We start from the raw sequence: 23,193 nt of genomic DNA, 5'->3' as shown, positions 1-23,193 counted from the left end.
ATACCTTGGTCATACCTTCGCCATACCTTGGTCATACCTTAGCCATACCTTGGTCATACCTTGGTCATACCTAGGCCATACCTTGGTCATACCTTGGCCATACCTTGGCCATACCTTGGTCATACCTTGGTCATACCTTGGTCATACCTTGGCTCATACCTTGGCCATACCTTGGCCATACCTTGGCAAAATCTCGCCATACGTTGCTCATTCCTTGGTCATACCTTGGTTATACCTTGGCCATAGCTTGGCCATACCTTGGCCATACCTTGGTCATACCTTGGTCATACCTTGACCATACCTTGGTCATACCTTGGTCATACATTGGCCATACATTGGCCATGCATTGGCCATACATTGGCCATACATTGGCCATATGTTGGTCATACCTTGGCCATACCTTGGTCATACCTTGGCCATACCTTTGTCATACCTTGGTCATACCTTGGTCATACCTTGGTCATACCTTGGCCATACCTTGGCCATACCTTGGCCATACATTGGCGGTACATTGGCCATACCTTGGTCATACCTTGGCCATACCTTGGTCATACCTTGGCCATACCTTGGCCATAGCTTGGTCATACCTTGGCCATATCTTGGTCATACCTTGGCCATACTTTGGTCATACCTTGGTCATACCTTGGCCATACCTTGGTCATACCTTGGCTATACCTTGGTCATACCTTGGTCATTCCTAGGTCATACCTTGGTCTTACCTTGGCCATACCTTGGTTCAGACCTTGGCCATACCTTGGTTATACCTTTGCCATACCTTGGTTATACCTTGGCCAAATATGCAGAAAACTGCCTGAACAGGAGGACGATTCCTGGATATCCAGAAAACGACCTGAACGCCTGACGAAAATAAGGAATTCTCCCGCCATTTTTAATTTGCGAGCAAGAGGTCACTGTGGGTCACGTACGCACCGCAATGGTATCATGCACCGCGGGTGTCCCGCAATACTCTGAACGCATGTCTTGAAAGGCAACCGTTTTCCACAACGATAGACAATAACAGTCGCATGACTATATATGTGTGGCGTGTTTGAAGTTGTTTTTCGTGCAGCGTCACATTCTATTAACCTGTTAAAATCATTCAGATGGCGTCCTATCATGGGGAGGGCAGCGATCACTTCCGGGTTTTAAGGTAGCAGAACACAGTATTAATGGGCGAACCCCGGGTTGTATGACGCGGGTACATAAACTAGTACGGATAAACTTGTTGAAGGAGCGGTAAAAAGCTTTATTTGAGGGGCAGCCAGATATAACCTGTGCTACGTGGTCACGGAAGGTGTCGACTCTGAGACTGCATGGTTTGGATTGTGAAAGTTTTCTATTTTGTGTATAAATGCGCCCCATTACGCAACTGCCTTTCTAGCGTGAGCCGGCTGCAGTTTCAGTCGAAGCCAGTCACCTTGAGGCCCTTAACTATAGAAATCCCCATAGGCCGAAAACTGTGTTCTGCTACCTTAATCTCTCGCAACTTGAGTCTGTCGAGGTCTCACGAGGTCGACCCATATATGGAAACATGGGCGTGCATAATAATGTTTTCTGTCCTGTCAATCACCATGATTGACGGCACCGGAAGTACGAATCCTGGATATCTAGTTTTCTCAAGGTTTTTTGACGATTCCTGGAGCCGACGAAAAGTAGATGCAACATGCTACAACACATCATTTTGCCCATTTGGGTACTCTCCAAGCAGAGGTTGGTTGTGAAAATCGATTTTCCCCACTAACCTCTGCTTGGAGAGTACATTTGGGTACTTTCTCGTCATGTTAACTAAAAATCTACGGAGAGGGCAAAAATTCTCGTTTTTGTAGAAATCGGGAAAATAAAAATGAGCAGCCTGATGTGATGTATAGATTAACTCGATGTGGCTTTACATAAAATACAACTGTTTCAATTGCATAGTTTCATAAGTTGTACTTAAACAAGAAGCCATATGGACTATATAGTATCTCACAATGATCTATGTTTTTGCCTCAGAATCATTGGGGTGTGGTAGCCTGCTTGGGATCCGGGCTTTTCGCAGGGTTGGTTCCTGCAACGTCAAGGTACGTACAAGACCGGGGATACACAGCATATCAGCTCAACTTCTTCAACGATCTGCTGCTTGTTTCCGCTGTTCTGTGTGTCGCCATCTGCCATAGGACAAACCTCCGGCTCCCCAATAACCATGGAAAAGTCATCCGCTTGATTTTGAATGGAGTGGGTCGTTTCTTTGCAATCCTTTGCCAGATATCTGCTTACCGGTACGCCCCTCCTGCCAACGCAGAAATGGTGCTCAGCCCTGGCTTGATCGTCTTCGTCGTGATTCTTTCCTGCATTTTCATTCAAGAGGTAAGTCGCCAATAGACTTAGGGTACTACATAAACCAGTCATATAAAACAGTCAATTGATATTCAACATCCTCTGTGCCAAAACGTACATTTCCTGTTGAAAAAAGTTCAGTCTTAAGTCGATTGCATACAATGAGGTAAATGTCAGAGACTAAGAACGAATGGCACAGTTTCTGTGCTTCATTAGGACATTACAAAATGTATTTCTACTATACACAAATGTAAAGAGGTCTGTATAGAAAAAGACGATACAATTAGGATGGGCAAAACCGCGTTTGAGAAATTAAACGGGTCTTTTTTCTTCTTGAAATCCTCTAATATTCTTATGCAAGCCTCAGTACAAAAGTGTCATACATTCAGTACTTTATCTATCATTTAACTTTTCAGCATATATTTTGTGATTTCAGATGCCCACACGTATGACCATGTTTGGCAGTCTATGGTGTATAGCAGGTGTTTCACTACTGGGTTATAGCGCCACCATCAACAAGAGCCCGTCAACGGTCAACAACGACGGCGTTGTTCTAGGAATTGTGCTAGCCATCGGTGCAGCATTGTTGCACGCCATGCTGAACATTAACGTCAAAATGCTTATGGAATCCACCTCGAAAACGATGATTTTGACATACACTTACGGCATAGCCACAGTTGTGTCAGGGCTAACAACGATTTTTACGAGTGAAACATGGTACCTGGAGCCGACTGCTGCCGCAGTCTTGTTTGCAAACTGTGCAAGTCGTGGTACAGGAATCGTGCTGAGGTACGCTGGCCTGAAGCTTGTGGAGATCAATGCTGTAACTGCACTGCTACAGTCCAATGCGTTCTCTGCCTATGGACTGCAGTGGGCACTGCTCGGCTTTGTACCGACTATCTTTGATGGCTTTGGTCTGACATGTATTTTCATAGGAACATTTTCTGTCGCTATATGGCAGGCGCTAGTCCGTCGGAGGAAAGACAGACACGTTGAATTAATGAAACTGTTAGACTTGAATGTCACACAACCGAACAATGACAAGTAACGCAGCCCAACATTTGAGCCCATAACTAGGCACTGAGCAAGGAGCTTAATTTTATTTCACATATCCTTATATCCCCCATACAGAGCCCAGATTGAAAAGCAGTAACTATCTTTCTTGACAATTAAGAATTGTTCCTAGACAGAGAAACCAATAAATGACATAACTTAACCCATATTGAGCACTTACAGAGCAACAGAAGTGGGTAAAACCAGCAGAATTCATTTTCAAGTAGCCTTATATCCCCCATACAGAGCCCCATTAAACACTTGCAATTAGCTGGAGCGTTTTTGACAACTAAGCAGTGTTTCTACACAATGACACCAAAAATTTGTTCGTTACCCCGTAGTGAGCAGTTATTACCTGTTTTGACATCGTCAAAACCTGGAAAATCCCCATAAAGACCCCCCGCTCACGGCTCATGGTATGCATGGCCCAATTAGACAATGTTTGATTTTCAATTAGTACACATTCCTTTATCTAGTAAAGGTAAAACCATTCATTTAAATTGCTGGGTGTCGGAGAACAAGCCCCTTAAAGATCACAGAAATGTAGAGAGTCAAAAATTGTGTTTTCATTGGTTCTGGTAACCCCCTGTAACACCCTTTTAATTTCAATACTTCATCTTCAAATTTTTGTCAGTAAAACCTAAGAACACAATAGATATGGGAATATAAAACTTTATTTCATACCTTAATTAGAACTATCAGAATAGCCATCGCAATTTCAGTAATTTTCAGTCATCAATAGTTTGATTTTGGAGGGTCTCCTAGGGGGGGGGGGCAGAACGCCATAACGAAAAATAGCTGGAGGGTTTTAATCAGATGGCTGTCCATAGTTCTCTTGGTGTCCCATATTTGTCACACAATGTATTGCTTCATGCTATTCACGTTTTAAGAGAATAGTGTGAACAAAGTATGTATATATACACCTTTTAGTTTTTCCCAAATAGACCAAGGATGTCGCACATAGCTATGGGTGTTTGATTTGTTTTTAATGCTTTTTATTGTAAATTGAATGAATTCCAATAAGTAAAGTGATTTCAGTAGATTCGTAGTGTTATAAGACTCCTGTGACAAATGTAAACTGAAGAAGGCAAAGTAATGATATTCATTGTGAATACTGAATTAAATGCTAATTATGTATTTGATATTATTTCTTAAAACCTTGTGTTAAATGATGTTACAATTGTATCAGAGCATTGCGTACGTAGTATGCAGTTCTGGCTAAGGTATTGGCATATCACAAAGTTCTATCTTATCATAGCTTGTCGTTATACATTCATAATTTAGTAATGTCACTAATACGCTAATTAACGTCATATTTCTGTCGTATTTAACATAGTCATAAATAATGTCATCGTCTTCAAAGAAATGATAAATTTCACAAATTCCATATTCATAATAAATTACACAACTAGGGTGCTTAAGAAATACATGACCTATACATGAGTATACGTGTACATTGATGGTTGATGGGTTCCAAATGTACCAAATTAAATGTACAACAGACAGGTTCATATTCCACTCCCAGAAGTTTTACATATTCCCCCGCAGAAGTTTCATATTCCACTTACCCAAGTTAAAAAAAGATGAATCTATTTGTTCTCTTTCGCTTACTTTTTTCTGGGGAGAGGAAAGTCCATCGTTAAGCACATAACGTGGAACCCGCATGCCATTCTGTGCTAATGCTGCCATTGCTCTGGGGATTGCATTTCTATCTAACATTTTCATGACTGTTGAATGGAGAAACTCTTTAAAAGACGTGGACTGCCCACATCAGTGAAGCCGTCAGATCTACTCCTTTTCCTTGTCTTCATGTGTAGTCTTTTGCATGGCATTCTGAAAGAAATTAATTGTGTGTTATCACTTGTCAACAGAAGTATGAGTCAGGCTAATATTTTATACTCGAATACTCGAATAAACTTTGTACTTACCTAAAGGCAATAACAAAGGCTACTGCGAGCGCGGTCAGCACCACAGGAATTCCAACCTCGAGTGTAAGCTCCTCTGGGAAGCCACTTGGCTCATCTATAAAACAAAGTAGTGCCTATATTTACATGCACTAGGTTCTTAGCTGCACAACTCAACTCTCCCTTTCCACCAGAGGCTACGACCGCTGAGCCACCAAATATTCCAAAAAATGCTCAAAGAATTTCATAGAAGAATAACGATTTTTCTCTGCGTTTGTGTATTTTGTTGTCTTTTACTTTACTTTTGCATCGTTCATTATATTGAATCAGAAAATTAGAAAATAAAGCGGCAGCTGTCTAATGGAAAAAGAGATGGTTTGTGTGTAAACAAGTAATCACAGGCGCATTAAGAAGGAAGAAACACAAAACATATACCAACCAAGAATTATTCGTGTGTGAAAGATGAACAGATTTGATATCAAGATGACTGACTCACCATCATCTGTCGAGTCCCCACCTTGCACCCACTGGGGCCGTTCGTGAACATGTACTCCCCCCGGTCCATCTGTACGGTCCCCACGTCTTTGTGAATTATCTTGACCCACTGAAAGATAGCCCGAAAAGTCGCATGATATATCTTTATAATACATACAAGCACCGCCACTGTGAAGGCATGCAGTACCATAGCCTTTTTGAGGCCACAGGGACAGTGGGGTGTTAGTCAACGTATCTAGGACACCGTATTGGAAGTTGGAGCCCAACCCTCTCAGCTCATTCCAGTTCCTTCACACCCCCCCCCCCCCCCCCCCAAAAAAAATACACAAACTTCAGGTACCCATTGAGCGAAGTCGCGCAAAGTGCCGTTCACAAATAAATGGTCGTCATTTACAAAAATGACTCATCAGATATCTTTAGTGGGCTTCCTGTTGGTTCTCTAGTAACATTGTATCATGATGATTTATCTAAATTTATTTTGAAGGAGAGTGACACTTACAGGCAGCTGGGTTCTGCAGATTTTCTAGGGGCCGATCTATATCCTTGTTGTTGTCGGTGTTCTCATGAGTCAGGCCCGGTTGCTCTTCCAAGGGATGGGCGGGTTCACTGTTCATCTGTTCTCCATCCCTGTACCCGATAACTGCGTCGTCATAACCCTGTGGCATATCTACAGGTTGGTTGGGATTGTCCTGAAACGGTTGTCTGTCTGTGTTTTCGGCGCCTACAACATCCGGGGGTTCTGCCGTAGAGTAAGCAGGTTGGGTTTTGATGTCTGTACCTTCATGCAGTAGAGGCTCTTCATGAGGATTTTCTGTCTCATCGGGTACATTGTGTATCCCCTCATCGTCCTCTCTTTCAAGCTGCTCTCCAGACCATTGATCTAAAACATGGTACAGATATAGCATATTAGATATGATTGGTTTAGCTTATAATTCACTGCCAGCACACACCAAAGAACAAAATGATGCAACACTGTATATGCTATGAACCATGCAGACTGCTCGCTACGTCTAAGAACCACCTACATGTTGTTGTATTTCACTTCTTATAATGAGCTACTACAGACTATGTCAGTGCATTCAGATATGAAATGAAGATGAAATCAATTTACACTTACCAAATGTTTCTTGGTCTAGTAAATCCTCTTTATTCAAAAAAGGTTGTCGAGTCTCGGTACCGTGTTCTGCGGCGCCGTTTCTGCCGTGAGCCGTTCTACTGATGCTATCCACCATTTCATCCTGTAGGACTAATAGGTAAAATGGAAAGAGTGTTAGTCACATGTAGAACAACTTCATGACATTTTATACACTGGCAAAGGAGCATTTTGTACGTATACAAGGGATTGCTACAAATGGATTGCTAACATACTGTACATACTCGTACCTACCTGGATTTGGAACATTTACTGAAGAGTGATCTGTGATCAACTGGTTATTCTCGTCTTTGGTGCCAGTGTCTATATTTGGTGGTTGGTCGATGTCTTCTTTCTGGAGGACTTCAACTGGTCTTTCCTCCCCTTCATCTTCGTCGAGACTATCTTTCGGTGGCTTCTCTTTAGGATTTGGAATGTCTTCTGCGAAATAGTTGTAAAAACATTGATTTAAGTAGCACAAAGTTTAGGCGAGGAATTGATGTCTTTAAATAGATAGATTTTTGCTCATGTCATGAGCAAATACAGCATATTTCAAGAGCACCTTCGTTGACTGGATATGTTCGCTTCGCGTTTCATGAATATTAATTAGAGCAAGGGGTAACTAGACCTCAATTAGAATGACGCTTCCTCATTGGCTGAACCTAAGTTGAACAAACAGGCTTGTAGTAAATGTCGCGCGGCTATTGGCTGCCCTAATAATTCGATTAGCGATCGCGCACACCTGCACACCATCCCACTGGTTTGGTCAACGTCCTCTGGGTCACATTACTGGAACGCTGCGGGAAGGTAAAAATATTTGTCAAAAAATCCAAAATACATCATTTTGAAGTGCTGTATGCTAAAATTTATATCTGCGTCCCTTGAATGAATATTCCACGCACCCCTTTGCCAAAATGCAGGTTATTTTGTTGTAATACCAGGGCACAGGAGGCAAAAATATACAAGTTTGGAAGAATGTTGTATGTTGACACTGATAAACATCTAGTTCACTGTAAGCAATTGCCAACCTGGAGTTTGGTCACCATGTGGTTGGTTGTCCTTTTTCTTGTCATCAGACGGTTCTTCCATATCCCCATCTTGAATCCTACTGTCTTCATCTTGACTTAGTGTCTTCCTATCTACATTTTGGTCTCCCTCTATTGCTGTTTCTTCTCTGTTTCTTGGGGTACTTCTCAGGAGAGAATCTGAATTCGAACTTTCCGTTTTCGTTAGAAGAGCTGTATGTTTAGTCTCAGTAAAGTTTGGCTTTTTGGAAGTCGAACTAGTTGGAACCAAAGGTTGGGCTGTTGTCTGCGGTGTTCCTGAAGGGAACGGCAGGATATCAACTTCAATTATAGTCATATGGTGTCGAGAAAATGATTCCGGCTGATGTTTTCCACAAATCTATCCAACGTTTGGTATCAATTATGTGCTTCATGAATTAAAAAGCAATAACAAAAACAAAAAAACAATGGAAAACAAACCTGCATCACTAGACCTGCATCGGAGGGGACTCAACACATAGAATCCTTGTTCGTCCAGAAGGGATACTATGTTTTCGTTTTCGTCGAAGCAGACTTTGATTGATGTGTCACCGAACGCCAGTCCTGTCACCGGTAGTAGGCTCTTGTCCGTTACAGTTCCTGCATCTTTCCGCCAGGTGTCGTCGTTGTTATCACAGTTGCAACGTGGGTTTCCATTGTCACACGTGCCTGTGGTTTTATACACGAATCCATGTAGTAAATTTTGTTGTGACGCATGAAAGTCAGTTTTTGTGTTGTACCAGGTAAAAGATTAAGATACATTCTTTACCGTCTGCATACTGTGTATTCACACGTGCGTATTTATTCAAGTCCGTATGAAGTCCGTATGGAAATCTTAGCCTATACCAGGATCCACAGGGCACTGGGAAAAGTGAAAAATGACAAATATAGACAGATAACATGCCAAACGAGTTAGCTGGGTCGGGGTCGCAAACCATACCCCTCGGCAACTAAATCTGCCAATATGTGTATTATTTCCATTGACCTGTGGAGCCTGGTAGAGGCTAAGTCTTCCATACGGACCTCATACGGAGTTGAATATATACGCACTGTGAACACACCTTTAGTCACAATCACGCTTTACCTGTTACACCGCACGCACACTTTCCCGCGTGGCCCCTTGCCCCTGGCCAGTAAGACATCCCCGTTCCCTCTCTAGAGTACCAGGCGGCATGCTGCTTGTCGGGTTTTGACTCTTTCTCTGAATAGAATATGGCCGAGCCGTAACAGTGATACTGCAAAATTAGAAGAATTTATAGAGGGAGTTAGTTCCAGGCTAGTCTGATCTGGCTTGTTCTTTTGTTCGCTTCTGCTACCCGTCTGGAAACCTGTATATTCAAATCTTTTGGTGGTGCCATCCCAGGCGCCCCAGCAAGGTGATGGGGTGATAAGGAATGCGGAATAGTCCCCATCCCTGACCAGAGAGCGAGGTGAACACTTTTACAAATTTTCAAACAAGTGCTTTTAAAAAAAGCTGGCGTTTCGTCTACGTTTATGAGTGTGAACTGTCTTTTTCTTGAAGTAAAATCTGTTAGAAAAAGTCACTTAAGGGCTGTTGCGTCTATAAGAAAAATTGTTATTTTGGAAAGGAGTACTTTTTAATAGCTGGTCTTGGCTTACAACTTTATTTTAAATGTACAATAAGTTCATTATAAAATCTATCAATATACTCAGGTACTTATGTACACTTGAAAAAGCACCATCAGCACTAGTACTGTGACAAGATTCTATCTAAATTGACTACCAAATGTCAAACAAATATCCAAACCAATGAACAGCTACCTCATCTCTATTATACTGGTTTCCGCATTTACAACATTCCTTCCTTGTTTTCCTGGATAATTTTGCTAATATTCATGAAAATTTCCATACTTTTGTGTCGAGCGGTGTGACTTTCCACATCCGTGTTGTCTGAAAACTTCTGAATGAAGTCGATACTGAACAATGGAGCATTTGCTACTGTAAGAAAGGATCGCTGTTTTTGACGGAGTTTCATGCAAACAACATCAAGAGCCTCTGTTTACATCATGAATAGTAGTTTAGTGGCGAGTGTTTTGCGAGAATCATCTTACCGCGCATAGGAGCCGCTGTACGGTATTTTCCATTACCATGAACAGAAAAATTCGAATGCCGGGTTTGGAATCTATGAAGTCCTGTTCATAAGACAAAGGCCTTGCATACATGAAATGAATACTAAAATTTAAAAAAATGATATATGAAAATATAATATCAATAAATAAATAGAATATTTATATATTATCTTCAATATTTAAAAAGAAAACATCCACTCTCGGTTTCGAACCAGGGACTTTCGAATCCGAAGGCGTATGACTTTACCGATTGAACTAAGTTGTTACGTGTATTGTATATGAGTGTAGTCGATACTGAACAATGGAGCATTTGCTTCTGTAAGAAAGGATCGCTGTTTTTGATGGAGTTTCATGCAAACAACATCAAGAGCCTCTGTTTACATCATGAATAGTAGTTTAGTGGCGAGTGTTTTGCGAGAATCATCTTACCGCGCATAGGAGCCGCTGCACGGTATTTCCATTCATTCTTGTGCAATCTTGTGGAATAGTATTTCCATTACCATGAACAGAAAAATTCGAATGCCGGGTTTGGAATCTATGAAGTCCTGTTCATAAGACAAAGGCCTTGCATATATGAAATGAATACTAGAATGAATAAAAAATGATATATAAAAATATAATATCAATAAATAAATAGAATATTTATATATCTTCAATATTTAAAAAGAAAAATCCACTCTCGGTTTCGAACCAGGGACTTTCGGATCTGAAGGCGTATGACTTTACCGATTGAGCTAAGTTGTCACGTGTGTAATGGCGAGTGTACATTATGCTTTAACCTCACTACATAGTATTATTTATGTCGATTTTCGGTCGCTTTCTTGATAAAATCATTTTTTTTCTTGTGCAATCTTGTGGAATAGATGTTATATGGCCATTTTCCAGGATATTGAAGTCCGAAACCACAATGCAATGGTATTTCCGAACATACAGTTGTAGCAGTTGCGTGCGGTCGTGTTGAACCAAACCAAGCACCAAGCATGCATCGAAGCAACCACTGAAGGTAAAACCCAATACATTGCGTTTCGTCGCCAGAGGGCGACGAAACGCAAAAAGATGGTGGGTTTAGGGTACAAATACTATCCTCCTCTTCATATCTCAACATCCTTATTCCCTTCCTACTATCCTTAATTTTACTCGACTTTTCGCCTGTTGCTCCCAACCCCCTCTTGCTTCCTCCCCAAAGTCAAACTGTGCGCCTTTTGTGATAATATCTCCCCTTGTTTTACCCCTGCCCTCATTGCATACGTTGTCATTTGCATAACTCCTCTGATTGGTTACCCTCCAAAATTGAGTTAATCGACCACCTGTCTGTGGCGCGCGGGGACAGGTGTAGCTGGTGTAGCGCTGTGAATAGCAGAGAAGCGACTATATATGAGGGCCCCAAAGGGGGGGTACCGACAACGCTCTACGCTAAATTCGGGAGGGCCGGCTACGTAATACGCTAAATTATGGACGCTTCATTACGCTCTACGCTAAATTACGAAATTTCATAATGCATTATGCAAATATTTATTGTCTTTTGGCTGAACTCCGCCGACGGCAGAACATGTGAAGATGAGATCTAAACAAAACTGATAATTCCATCAATAAGATTAAAACTTAACTTCTAAAGACGTCTTGCTGGCCAAAGGCGGCGACAGCAAATTTCTTATGTGACGTAATTTTCAGCACTTGTAGCACCGAAAGCGGAGGCGCGACAATCCTAGGGCGTCCGGGGGCATGCTCCCCCGGGAATATTGTGAAATCTTGACCCTCTGAAACGCCATTTTAAGCATTTTGAAGGGCAAATTTTGCTCACAGACTAAGCTAAGTTAAATAGCATCCAATTAGAAATTCACATGGTTTTAGCTTTAAGCTGGGCAACGCCCCCAAACATCATTTTCAGATTTCGAGTGCCGAAAGCACGAACAGTCGAACTGTCGCAAGGTAGGTACGGGAAAATTTGGAAATTTTTACCCTCTGAAACACCATAAGTTCCTGCGTTTTGAGGGACAAATTTTGCTGGCAGGCCATATGCTCAATGTAATGACATTTCTGTCAGAGAAACGTCTTTGAGGGCGACGAGCGCCGGAGAGTCGTGAGCGCCGGAGGCTAGGCCCAAGCCGTCGCAAGCCTTGGCAAGGGCCGCCCGGCGCCCGGAGAAAAATTGAAATCTCGACCCTCTGAAATGCCATTTCCTGCATTTAAGGGGCACATTTTGCTTGTTAACTAAGCTAAGGTCGGTAAAAAGATTTCTACTAGTTGGGGGACGACGCTCCCGCAACATATTTTCACCATGTCCAGTGCCGTAGTGTTGAGCCATAGCAAGGAATGTCCGGCGAAATTTTGAAATCTGGACCCTTTGAAACGCAGTTTCCAGCATTTTCGCGGGTAAAATTTGCCGGTAGACTAGTTAAGTTTAATGAAACTTTGATTACGCTTGACGAAAAATTAACATGAATTACGTTTTACGGTAAAATCCGGTTAGCTTCTACGTAATACGTTAAATTAAAGGGGCCAATATCGCTCGACGCAAAATGCACCGATTACGCTCTACGTTGAATTCGAGCGGTCCCGCTACGGAGTACGTAGAATTAAAACCGCCGATTACGCTCTACGGAAAAGGCCTTTGGGGCCCCCATATATAATATACACTAAACGTTGAGGTCAACTACTATGCGGATGGTACTCAGGCTAGTTGCAGGCGCCATTATTTGGAAACCTGAATTATATATGTATGTTGACGGGAAAACAGTACATCAAGTACAGCTATCATTTTTCTCGAGCCTTGAGATTGGAATGTAACTACTATCCTTAATTTTACCCAATGTATAGATGTCAGTACATCGCCATTTAGAGGCACACAAGTATTTTCTTTGGGTTTGTACATCAATCGAATAAATTCCATCTTTCTCGTTCTTTTATGGTCATATCCAATAATTAGCTAGGTGCAAATTTTGTTCTCAGACTGTTAATTTTCTTACGACTAATGAGAGACTTGACCATACCTCTACATTTTGTTCGCAACTGTCAGAAATCGCCATCAGCGCTTGTATTTGGCGCATGCTGGCGGCGTACGACACGTCTACCCGGTAGGACAAGGGGTGTTCATGTCCGTCCACGTGGGCCATCTCCTCTCTGTTGTGGTGGACGGTGGTTGTCACTGTCAATGCAGACAGAGGATAAGAAGTGACTAGAGAATCCTTCCCACACATTTCGGTGTATAGGGTGGTGTTTAAATTCGTTCCTCCTTTTTATCCCTGTCTATTCTTTTATGGTCACAGTTGTCCAAGTACTTAGACGGGAAACTATTCATTGACAAACATTTTGTAACGTCACAGCCTAAGGACAAGCCATGTGAAGGGAAATAATTGGAATGTGATCAGGACATACAACGTTAGACTAGTTGAAACAAGTTTGGGACCATACTACAATAGAATTATTGTTTGGATACGTATGAAAGATGCACATTGAAAAAGTAAGTTATGGAAAAGACGGATGACTTGTCATGTGTCTGACCTGTTTGGTTAAAGTCACAGGAGACGGTAAATGGTTCCACGCCTGTCCCCGGTCCGTCAGGGTCTATGATGTAACTGCCGCTGCTGTCCTGCGCATGCCCACCACGGGACTTCACCTCAGCACAGGAGGGAGGGTACCACCTGTCAACAGCTGGAGTATAAGAAAAACCTCGGTCAGTATCTAATCATTAATCTCCACGCAGGTGCCTTGCTAGCATAAGGTAGTACCAAAAGCCGACAAAGGAGTGTGGCCGGTCTTGGAGTGTTCATTAGTAACATTCGATTATCTCATTTTGCGACCGTGTGACTACTGATCACTGCTGGACGACACATTCTACTTGTACAACAATGTCAAAAATGCCCCACTTCAACGCACAGAACCTGAATCCATCTTTGCCTTCTATCTGAGACGTCCCTTACCGAAGTCAGGTATTCATTTTTACCTTATGATCCCTATGACACCTTGAGTGAGGACATAGGTGTTAAGTACCTTTCCCAGGAGTACAACATTGGTGAAGTCTAATCTATCTAAGATGTAGTGCTCTTCTTTTCTTGACATATGCATAAAACGCTAGTTCATTCGCGGGGTTATTCATATCAGTTTTATCTAGATACGATGTATTTAGGGATATCAAGTTGACGTACGGCGATTTCAAATTGAAACATCGTGAAAATTTTGCAGTTTGAAATCACCGTCCGTCAATTTGATATCCCTAAATACCCAGTTTTTACAAACAACGAATATAGGTTGAGCCGCGGATAAAGGCGAACGTTAACTTGCGTACATTACATTATACATGAACAATACATTAATGTATACGTGACATTAGTGACAATCATTCTTTTCAAAGGAATGATGGTTAGTAAGGCCACGTTGATTTGATTATATGGATGACATCCGCGCTCGCACCAATTTTCGGCCATTTCCAACAAAAAAAAAGTTTTCGACCACACAATAAATTGTGCAAAGCAGCTGTAAAATGAGCACAAATATTCCGTAGATTATAAAAAAAAGGATCAGAAAACAGATAACTATTGCAATAGAATGCCAAAATGAATCTAAAGTCAAAGAATAAGATGTGAAAGGACAGAAAGAAAAAAAATCTATTGTTGGTTGGGGGAGGTACCAGTACAGAAAATTCAGGTCCAGAGGATCATTTCCAGGTCCGGACATGAACCTGGACCTGATTGTCTGTGGAAACTTGAGAACTGGCAATACTCAAAACAATGGTAATTGGTCAATTTTGCTACCAAGGAATCTGTTTGGTGGATTATTGGACTCCCACTGCATTTTAAAATCCCATCTCCATGTGATAAAGGCTAACTGTCTCTGTACCTTTGATTGTAGAAACTTGGTGCAATTGACTATAAACTCTACTTGACTTCGCTCTTGTTGTCTTCTTGGCCCCCCGGTTAGACCCCAAATGGCTGCCGACATAGTGTGTCCATTTTGTAATTGGCGAAACCTGTTCCTCTGTTGTTTTTTTCAGGTCTGTTTTTTTCGGATTGGTCCAAGAAGAAAAAAATGTTTTGCACCCGTATGATGTACTGGTCCCTACACCTAACTGTTGGTATACCATACTATGTGTGTTTAGTCCTAAGTTCAACCTTCCTGGCCACTTTGATTTCATACTGAAGGCAACTTTTTTTTTGCCAAACTTTTTTTTTATTCGCTCGCTCGCATCAATTTTGGAGTTCCCGGTGGATGTCATCCATATAATCAAATCAACATGGCCTAATGACAAGTATACAGAATCCTTTCACTGCCCCTATACGTGTTGTTTACAAACCTTGCCCCCTGCACCTGAGAGCTCCGATGTTGTAGAATCCCTGCTCGGTGTGCATCAGTACGTCACGACTGGCCCCGAAGACGAGTCGAGTCACCGGCAGGTGCTCCTTATCCCGGATGTGGCCGCCATCTTGCCGCCACTGGTCGTCATCGTTGTCGCAGTTACACCGTTTGTGTCCTTTGTCACAGGTGCCTATGGAGAGGAAACGTATGGTGTGTATGATAAGTAACACAGATAGACAGCACAGATAGACAGATATCGTCACATGCTAAAAGGTATAACAAAAACAACCCTCCCATGTGCACGAAGTCTTACGATGTTCAACATTAATACATCCATAAGTCTACAAATTAGATGATATGTGTAAATATTATACGTTTGCAATAACTCACGCTAGCAGATAAAACTGTTCGGTAATGTTTTCATATACACCTGATACTGTTCTGTCTTCAGTGGTGCTGAAGAAACTGATGAAATCACAAAATACAGTAAATCTATTTTATCTATATCTGATCACATACTACTAAAAATTTATATCAAAATTCAAGACAGGACAATTCTTATCAAAGGCATGTGGACTGATAACAAATAGTTATCGTCAGAAGTTATTTCGTCTGTTTGAAATTGAAATTGAAACCCAGAAAGGTGTCATTTAGGAATTAAAGCTATGAAAGTGACCTGTCACCCCGCATGCGCACTTGCCATCCTGTCCCTCTGCGCCTGCCCAGTTGATCATCCTTGTGTTTTGTTGGGAATACCAGGTCACGTGCTGTCGGTACTGCGCATGACGGTACGGGCGTGAGAACACAGGCGACTCGAAACAGTCGTACTGGAAAATCATAGATTGAACAATTGATATGATTATAAGTACATGGTACACATCCTTACTGTTACATAATTCTATGTCCTTCACTTTTCTGACCAAAACGTTTCTTTATCTGCATGGGAAGAATCAAAGTTTAAAAATTTCTGTACAATTGTATGTCCTGACATCATGGTCTACTATACTAGTACATATTGTCACAGTCGTTCCATAATTCGTTCTACAACAATCTTTACAATGTTACAACGTCCACAACTGTCCTGCCTAATTGTAGTTTTATTTTGGTTCTCGCGTGTTGTGATTCTGTGGGCAGGACCCTTTCAGGGAACCACAAGTGTGTTGTTATGGGTTGAGTTATCAGTCATCAACCGGAGGCAATGATTCATGGAGCTGACAAACCTCTGTTTAAACACCAATATATCACGCTAAAATTCGCCTTTTGTGATTTTTGCTATTTTTGGGGCAATGCTGCAATGCTATCTGAGTTCTTTGATCAAGCCTATCACAAAAATGCTCTATCATACTTAATAATGGAGAATGTCGAAAACAATATTTTTGTCATGACATGGATGAAAAGTGAGAAGGCACGGCACGTTAAAAGCAAACGGATGTACGTGGTTTACATGCTGATAGTGTTGCATAAGTATCACCGCAACTCACGAAAACACTGATGTAACAGATTACAATCCACAACATGGAGAAACTGAGGTTCTAGCCGTTGCGGTTGTTGCAGGGTATGATTTCCTTGCAGTCTTATACATTACATTAGTGTTGGAAGGGCCAAAATGACTACAAGCAAGAAAGGCCAATTTTCGAAACGAATAAGATAATCCTTGTTATGCTTATGTCACATTTCCGGGCAGTATGAGGGAATGAAAAGTATGATATAAAAGACAACATATAACACAAATCGTGAAAATAACTAGTCATGAGCACAATTTGTGCATATTTCTGCATAATTTTATCTTTCGTTTCGGTAAACAGCCTGGTCCGGCCCCGGTTTTGAATTGTGACCTAAGTACAACTGTCTAGGCGATATCTAGCTATTAAGCTTAATGCGAAACGTGAAGTTTTTAGATTGATGAATGGGTATGGAAGGAGTGCAGAATTAAACCAAACTCTCTTTCCATTACGCATTTATCATGGAATCACTTGTTGACGGTAACAGATGTATCCAGTGTTGCGGATCGCGTGTGAGAGCAGAGGGCACAACAGAATCAGCGGCTGCGATCGACAGGAGCTTCCAATAAACCGCACACCTACGTGACCCACTAGACCTTCGGTTTACACTAAATAGTGTCTGACGTCAGTTATCTGACTAAAACGATGTTGATTTGCACAGAGGAAGTTTGAATGTGGATTATATGGCACGTACGATAGACTTTTGTTTGGTAATTTCAATTTTGCAATATGATAATACATACTAATCTAACATGAATGGCAAACGACCTCGCTGGTTTGTTGTGCTTTATGCTTGTGTATGAATAAACAAAATGGCCTACGCGTATTACAGCAGGTAACGTTACGTGTATCTTCTCTGCTGGCTTTACAATACTGTGTGGATTGTGCCCTGTATCGTGAGGGAAAATTATGGATCAGATCAAAATTGACCTTAGTAGACTTTCACAGATTTTTGTAGGCCTTCAAAGTGCAAACTTTAAATAGCCTTAGGAACAGAAATTCAGTCAAATTCTAGGGCAGTAGTGTGCTGTAAAACGCTGTTTACACGTTATTTGAATGCATGCGATAGCTAGGTTTCAACATCACATATTAAAAGTCATTCAGTGTGAATACGCTTCCATCCACCGTTTGTCTTATGATTTTGTTTGTCGATACTTAGTGATAGTGCATTTCTCGGGTACTCACAGATAAGTACTGTTCACAGTCAGACGACAGGCTGACCAAAGCTTGGATCTGCTCCATGGAGGCTGAGTACGTGATGTTGATGACCCTGGGGCCAGGCCCCCTCCTGCCGTCTACTGACTCTCTCTCCTCCTTGTCGTGGTGTACCACAGTTATCCCTGCGGTGAATTAAAGTTTTTTAGCGAGATTGTTCATAGCATTGAACACTTTGAGACAATGAACTAATGATTGTACAAGGAGAAAACAGTGGACATTTGTTTTGAAGGCTGAAAAGTTGTAGACAGTATGGAAACAGTTGTCATCGAGAGTTGCATAGTTTGGAAGTCCGGGAAAGAAACTGTTGCTTTAGAAGGTCTTGAAACCGGCAATCAAACAGTATAACAATGTGAGTTTGAAGAAAACCTAGTGTAACTGAAACCTGCTGCAATCAATCCTCCGGTCACTGATGCTAGCCAATGATCGCTTTGAATTTGTACAAAGTGTAACGTTAAAACTCCTATCAAATCTTTGGCAGGTAGATGATACATTTTGTGCGTTAAATCACTGAACACAAACATCACTACCATGCAAAATCACCATATTCTTTAAGAATAGAAAGGTGCTCCTCACCCGTTTGTTGATCGCTGCTCATGTCGCAGTACACCGGGAAGGGGTCCAAACCACTATTACCATCAGGGTCGATTATGTAATATCCACTCTCTACTTCTCCGGCACGTTTCAGGTGGTCACAGCCTTGTAGTGTTCGGGTAGCTGATAGAGAATCATATGTTGATGATGTTATGACGATAGACACTACACACTAAAAAGGATATGTGTAACGTTAGTGGGCAATAATTACATCGTTGTTTTATAGTATTGGAAAATTTTATGCATTTAATCTTGCATGCGATTGAGAATCACTGTGCAACTTCATAATGAAATACCATGTGAGAATATCTTGTATCGACGCTTTCATTACCTCTATGGAAAAATGGAGGTAGAATCCCTAACCTACCCATGACTCACCTAAACCCTTGAAGGATTCCGCCTGACTCATTCCCAACCAGAACATGTGTAATACTTCCCGACCTTCACACAACATGCACGCAAATACCACAATCCATAAACAAAGAATCCGTATTGAAGCTAACTTTGATCCCAATTTAGTCTATAGACGATATTTACACCATAAAAATTGTACTATGTATGTATCATTTTGATTAAAAGCGAAATGAACCCCTGTTTTATAAATCTCTGATCATACCCATTTCATTTTCTGAGAAAGTTGGCAAGTATGTAAGAATCAGTCAAGAGAGGTTCTGTAGTTTATGGCCAGACGTCAGGATGGTCGGGAGTGGTTGGAATTAGGTCCCAAATATTAGGCTTGATTGGGAGTAAGTCACATACTGGTTGCAAAATGTGAAATCAAAGATAAGCGTAGTCTAAAACTGCCCAGACTGTTCCCAACCTACCGCCAGCCTTTGTTGGCTAAGTCCTGAATATTTGACAGGGGCTTAAGTAGAACGTACCTCCATTGGCTTGGCCTAGGTCCAAGGTGAATATCTGCAAGATGCAGACTACAGCAAGGAAAATCCGCCGCGTTGACATTGAGCTGTTGACAAACTGCTTTGTTGTTGACCAAGAATGTAATATGCCAAGACAACAGGGTGCCCAGGATTTAGTACGTCGAGCTCATCTATAATGTGTACGTGACACCTCTCCCATGTGTGTGGTATTTCTGCAGCTCCACTTCCGTAATGGGCCGATTATGTTCCAGTCGTGTACAACACTTAATCGTGCCGATGAGAACGCCGATAAGGCGACGAATTAATGGTCTTATGGTTTTGCTGCATACTTTGATGACTGCGAAGATCGATATGACGACGTCACGTTAAATGTGTTGTGCAAACAATACATTAAAGGGCAGTGTTTATACATTGTTATTATGTATACCATGATACACGAAGGCTAGATCTTGTTGATTTGGAAACGGATATGCTAAGTGGGAAATAAACAAGAATCATAGTGGGATTTTGACAAATCTGTGGTTTAAACTGGTAAGCTTACACCGTGATCTTTGTGATCTATTAAAATTTCATATAGCGCATTTCATATAACTGAGATGCTTCTTTTTACAGTGCACCAATATTCATGTCGAATATAGGGGTGCGCTGACGTGCAAAACTTTACGCTGACCACACGGGTGCCGATGAAATGCTGGTACATTATTTGCAGTTCCAGCAAATGTCGCCTTGCGTCACTTTTAGTATAAGAATGAATGAATGATTTATTGCGTAACGATTGCATAGTAACAATGTATGGCAATGTATAGATAACGAAAGTTACACTCTAGTACTACACATTTACATCATATTACATACACAACAATTCTAGTTACTACAATACTAGTGGACTATATCAAGTGGAATCTATGGTAGTTAATAAAGGGAAAAATTAACGTTACATGAGTATTTCTATGCTACTTTGACAAGCTATGGCTATGGGACAAGAATCTTAGACAATCAAACATAACGAAGAAAGATAAATTTATGTTAAACCTATGGCTATTGGCATGTTCATTAGACAGCTGAGTGAACAGCAATAAGACAAATGAGTATGTGCTGTCTGGGCACAGCTTCACAGAAGAACTTTATTGCACGACAATTGTACATGATACATATCATTGCCCTACAAAGTCTTCATTGTTGACTTCATGTGTTCATGATTTATTCATGGCTAACACCACACCCCAACTTTCTTTCAGTCACCTGCGTTTCCTCCAAAACACAAATTCATGTTCCCGGCCAGCATATTTGGTTAAGTCATTCTCTTCAACTCAAAATGGTTCTACCATTGACCGAAACGTATTAATCAATAATTATCACCACACTTTCCCAACAACAAGTATCTCATGTTGGTGTGGTTCATTCGTGTCAGCTGTGTCACCATATCATGATTCAACAATTGTTGTCGGTCAATCGAGTCACTGGACCATGTAATTTCGATGAGTTCCCTATGTTTGTGTATTGGTGCCCCTCCCAAACAACTACGGTGTAGAAAACCCGCGTTGGTGACAGTGTGTTCTGCATACGTTCTAGAAATACTCTCTTATTGAACGATGGAAATGTTCTGTGTGCACATCATGTACGTGATGTCTATTTTAGCCGTTACTGAAAGTCAGCTGGACAGTTTGGGTAGAACTACGCAGGACTGGGCTTCCTTTAAGGCTGTAAGTACCTTGTCCCATGATCTTTTAATCCTGTATGATGGTCTTGAACTAGCTATGATTTACAATCTCGTTACCGTAAAACCTGTTCATTCAACGTAGGTTGACAAACACCACAAAGAATAATTTGTTAGTTGTTTAGCACAAGTAAACAAAAACTACATGGAGACGTACTGTGGCTAAAGACTTAGCGGCCATTGGGATCCCCTGGGATGCTGCTCAGCCCCTAGGACAGAACAGACCCCAGTGGAGGAAACTTATCACAGCCTTATGTCCCACATGGGATGAAGAGTATAAGTAAAGTAAAATAAGTAAGTAAACAAAAATAGGGTCATAGCACCTTAACATATCGATAACTGATACTAGAAAAGGCACATTACCAATACAAAAGGTAGAATGTTTACCCAAGATGTATTGTTCCATTTTCATCTTGCGATTTTGGAAAGGTTCTAGTTATCATAAAGTTTTATTTGTCTAGTTCGTGACGGAACGTTTATGGCAAATGTGTATTCATGTGATAGTAACATTAGACAAGGGCATTATTGTTAACAAGAGATTTGGCTTTTTTTCAAAAGCAGAGGAAGACGAAAAGCCCCACCTAGTTTAGCATATACATGTAGTAGGATATCCGTTGGTGTTCCAATACGACATTACAAACATAATGTTTACTACCTAGCTCATAGTAAGCCCCCAGTTAAAACAGTCATTATAAAGACATATTATGAACTGGTACAAACATTGCCTAACTGCTGCATTGAGTCTTGAAAGGGGCTGGACTTACCATGTCTTTTCCAGTTCTACAATCTTTTTCATCAAACTTCATGAATGGTGCTGAAGGTGCTTAAAAAGAAACCTGTGACCACACATACAACACTGTCATTACTTTATACACTTTATCGTTGGTATATCCAAGAACATGATATCTGATTATAATGCCATTGATATATCATGTAACGTTACGTTTGTGTATGCAGGGCTCGCTGCACCCAGGACTGGACGGGAGCGACGCTTTAGTAGGAGACGCAAACTGGGAGAGTTGGCAGGTCTGGAGAACAGGCAGTCCTCTGCCGTCTGGGTACCAACAATCCCAGAGACCTAACGAGCAAGGTAGAGCGGGCGCGGTCACACTAGTCGTACCATTCTGATGTTGTAGGACGTTCAAGCAGGTTCTCACAAATCCAACCGCCATTAGGGATCGAATTCTGCCTTTTTTTATTACAAGACAGTTGAAATACGCTTGAAAATCCTATTATTGGCCTTATTTGGTATTCGTACGACGATCTTACGATGTATATGACTACGCCAGTGCTAAAACAAGATTTGAAGATGTAAACATATAAAGCATCATCCTGTCGTTACAGCTTTCTGAGACACTATACGCCTTTCGTATGTCTACTGTCAAGCTGAAACGCTGAGTAATTGACAGACCTTCCTGTCTCATTCCAAGCAATCAGATAATGGCAGGTTTTCGTTGTCGAGGCCGACATGTGGTAAATGGTTGTAAATATTTCATGAGTATTCTATTCTCAGACAGATGATTCTTGTACATTTTTGTTTAGAACGATGGACAGATGTTTCCTCAAGCGTACACATCCGGAATATAGGATGGCTGTCAGAGGAACACTCGGTAAGATATCGTTGAACAGACGACATAAGTTACATTACATGTACACAATGTTCTTTGATGACAGCATGATAGCCCACAGTCGTTTGACAATATCTTGTACAAAGTATGATTGCTGTTGAGTCTGTTAGTTCTGCATTAGGCAAATATTGTCTGGTACATAAGCGTACCTCTGTATTTGGCTTTTCCTAGTTTTTGAAGACAAATAAAAGACCCCTTACTTTATCATTCACATATTTGATACATTTATAAGATGTTTAATACCAAGTTGAATTGTTACTCTGGGAGGGTAACCTCCAGTAACAGAGTATTGTAATCACTTTGTGCGTTGAGTGTTCGCACCTATATCTCTATG

The 23,193-nt window shown here is 41.2% G+C and overlaps 2 protein-coding genes across 4 annotated transcripts in view; one reads left to right on the top strand and one right to left on the bottom strand.

The window, feature by feature from the left end:
- The window catches only part of LOC118404885 (glycine receptor subunit alpha-3-like), a 48,206-nt gene that overhangs the window by 19,694 nt on the left and 5,319 nt on the right, over positions 1 to 23,193 (top strand). Inside the window, exons 1-3 of one of the 2 annotated variants that reach the window (XM_035804269.1) lie at positions 20,533 to 21,217; positions 22,189 to 22,321; positions 22,774 to 22,841. In XM_035804269.1, the coding sequence (XP_035660162.1) occupies positions 21,107 to 21,217; positions 22,189 to 22,321; positions 22,774 to 22,841 (312 nt within the window). In that variant the 5' untranslated portion in view covers positions 20,533 to 21,106. Of the gene's footprint in view, positions 1 to 20,532; positions 21,218 to 22,188; positions 22,322 to 22,773; positions 22,842 to 23,193 lie in introns of those variants that run through there. The other variant, XM_035804276.1, reaches the window with a different exon arrangement.
- Positions 2,757 to 14,025, bottom strand: LOC118404870. Of its 2 annotated transcripts, XM_035804258.1 has the most exons (11): positions 13,535 to 14,025; positions 13,024 to 13,178; positions 9,028 to 9,178; positions 8,385 to 8,612; positions 7,929 to 8,222; positions 7,156 to 7,341; positions 6,886 to 7,014; positions 6,268 to 6,648; positions 5,770 to 5,877; positions 5,298 to 5,391; positions 2,757 to 5,202 (listed from the first exon to the last, which is right to left on the bottom strand). In XM_035804258.1, exons 2-11 carry the CDS (start codon positions 13,144 to 13,146, stop codon positions 5,091 to 5,093), a joined length of 1,806 nt encoding a protein of 601 aa, XP_035660151.1. In that variant the 5' UTR covers positions 13,147 to 13,178; positions 13,535 to 14,025; the 3' UTR covers positions 2,757 to 5,090. The 2 variants fall into 2 exon arrangements, with proteins under 2 accessions (XP_035660151.1, XP_035660146.1); XM_035804253.1 differs by lacking the exon at positions 13,535 to 14,025 and having other exon boundaries at positions 13,024 to 13,462.

Source organism: Branchiostoma floridae, chromosome 2 (genome assembly GCF_000003815.2).
Source record: "Branchiostoma floridae strain S238N-H82 chromosome 2, Bfl_VNyyK, whole genome shotgun sequence".
In the NCBI taxonomy this organism is placed as follows: Eukaryota; Metazoa; Chordata; class Leptocardii; order Amphioxiformes; family Branchiostomatidae; genus Branchiostoma; species Branchiostoma floridae.
Note: the sequence above shows the minus strand (reverse complement) of the source record. Positions and strands in the feature narration are given on the sequence as shown.

What these genes read in the sequence shown, in the direction of transcription:
- LOC118404870 (XM_035804253.1), bottom strand. Translation starts at nt 13,230, where the DNA reads ATGTGTGGGAAGGATTCTCTAGTCACTTCTTATCCTCTGTCTGCATTG. An exon ending in GTGTGCGTGCGGTGTAACAG is followed by an intron (nt 8,613 to 9,027) that starts GTAAAGCGTGAT and finishes ATAAAACCACAG; the next exon opens with GCACGTGTGACAATGGAAAC. An exon ending in TGGGGACTCGACAGATGATG is followed by an intron (nt 5,392 to 5,769) that starts GTGAGTCAGTCA and finishes TTTGTTTTATAG; the next exon opens with ATGAGCCAAGTGGCTTCCCA.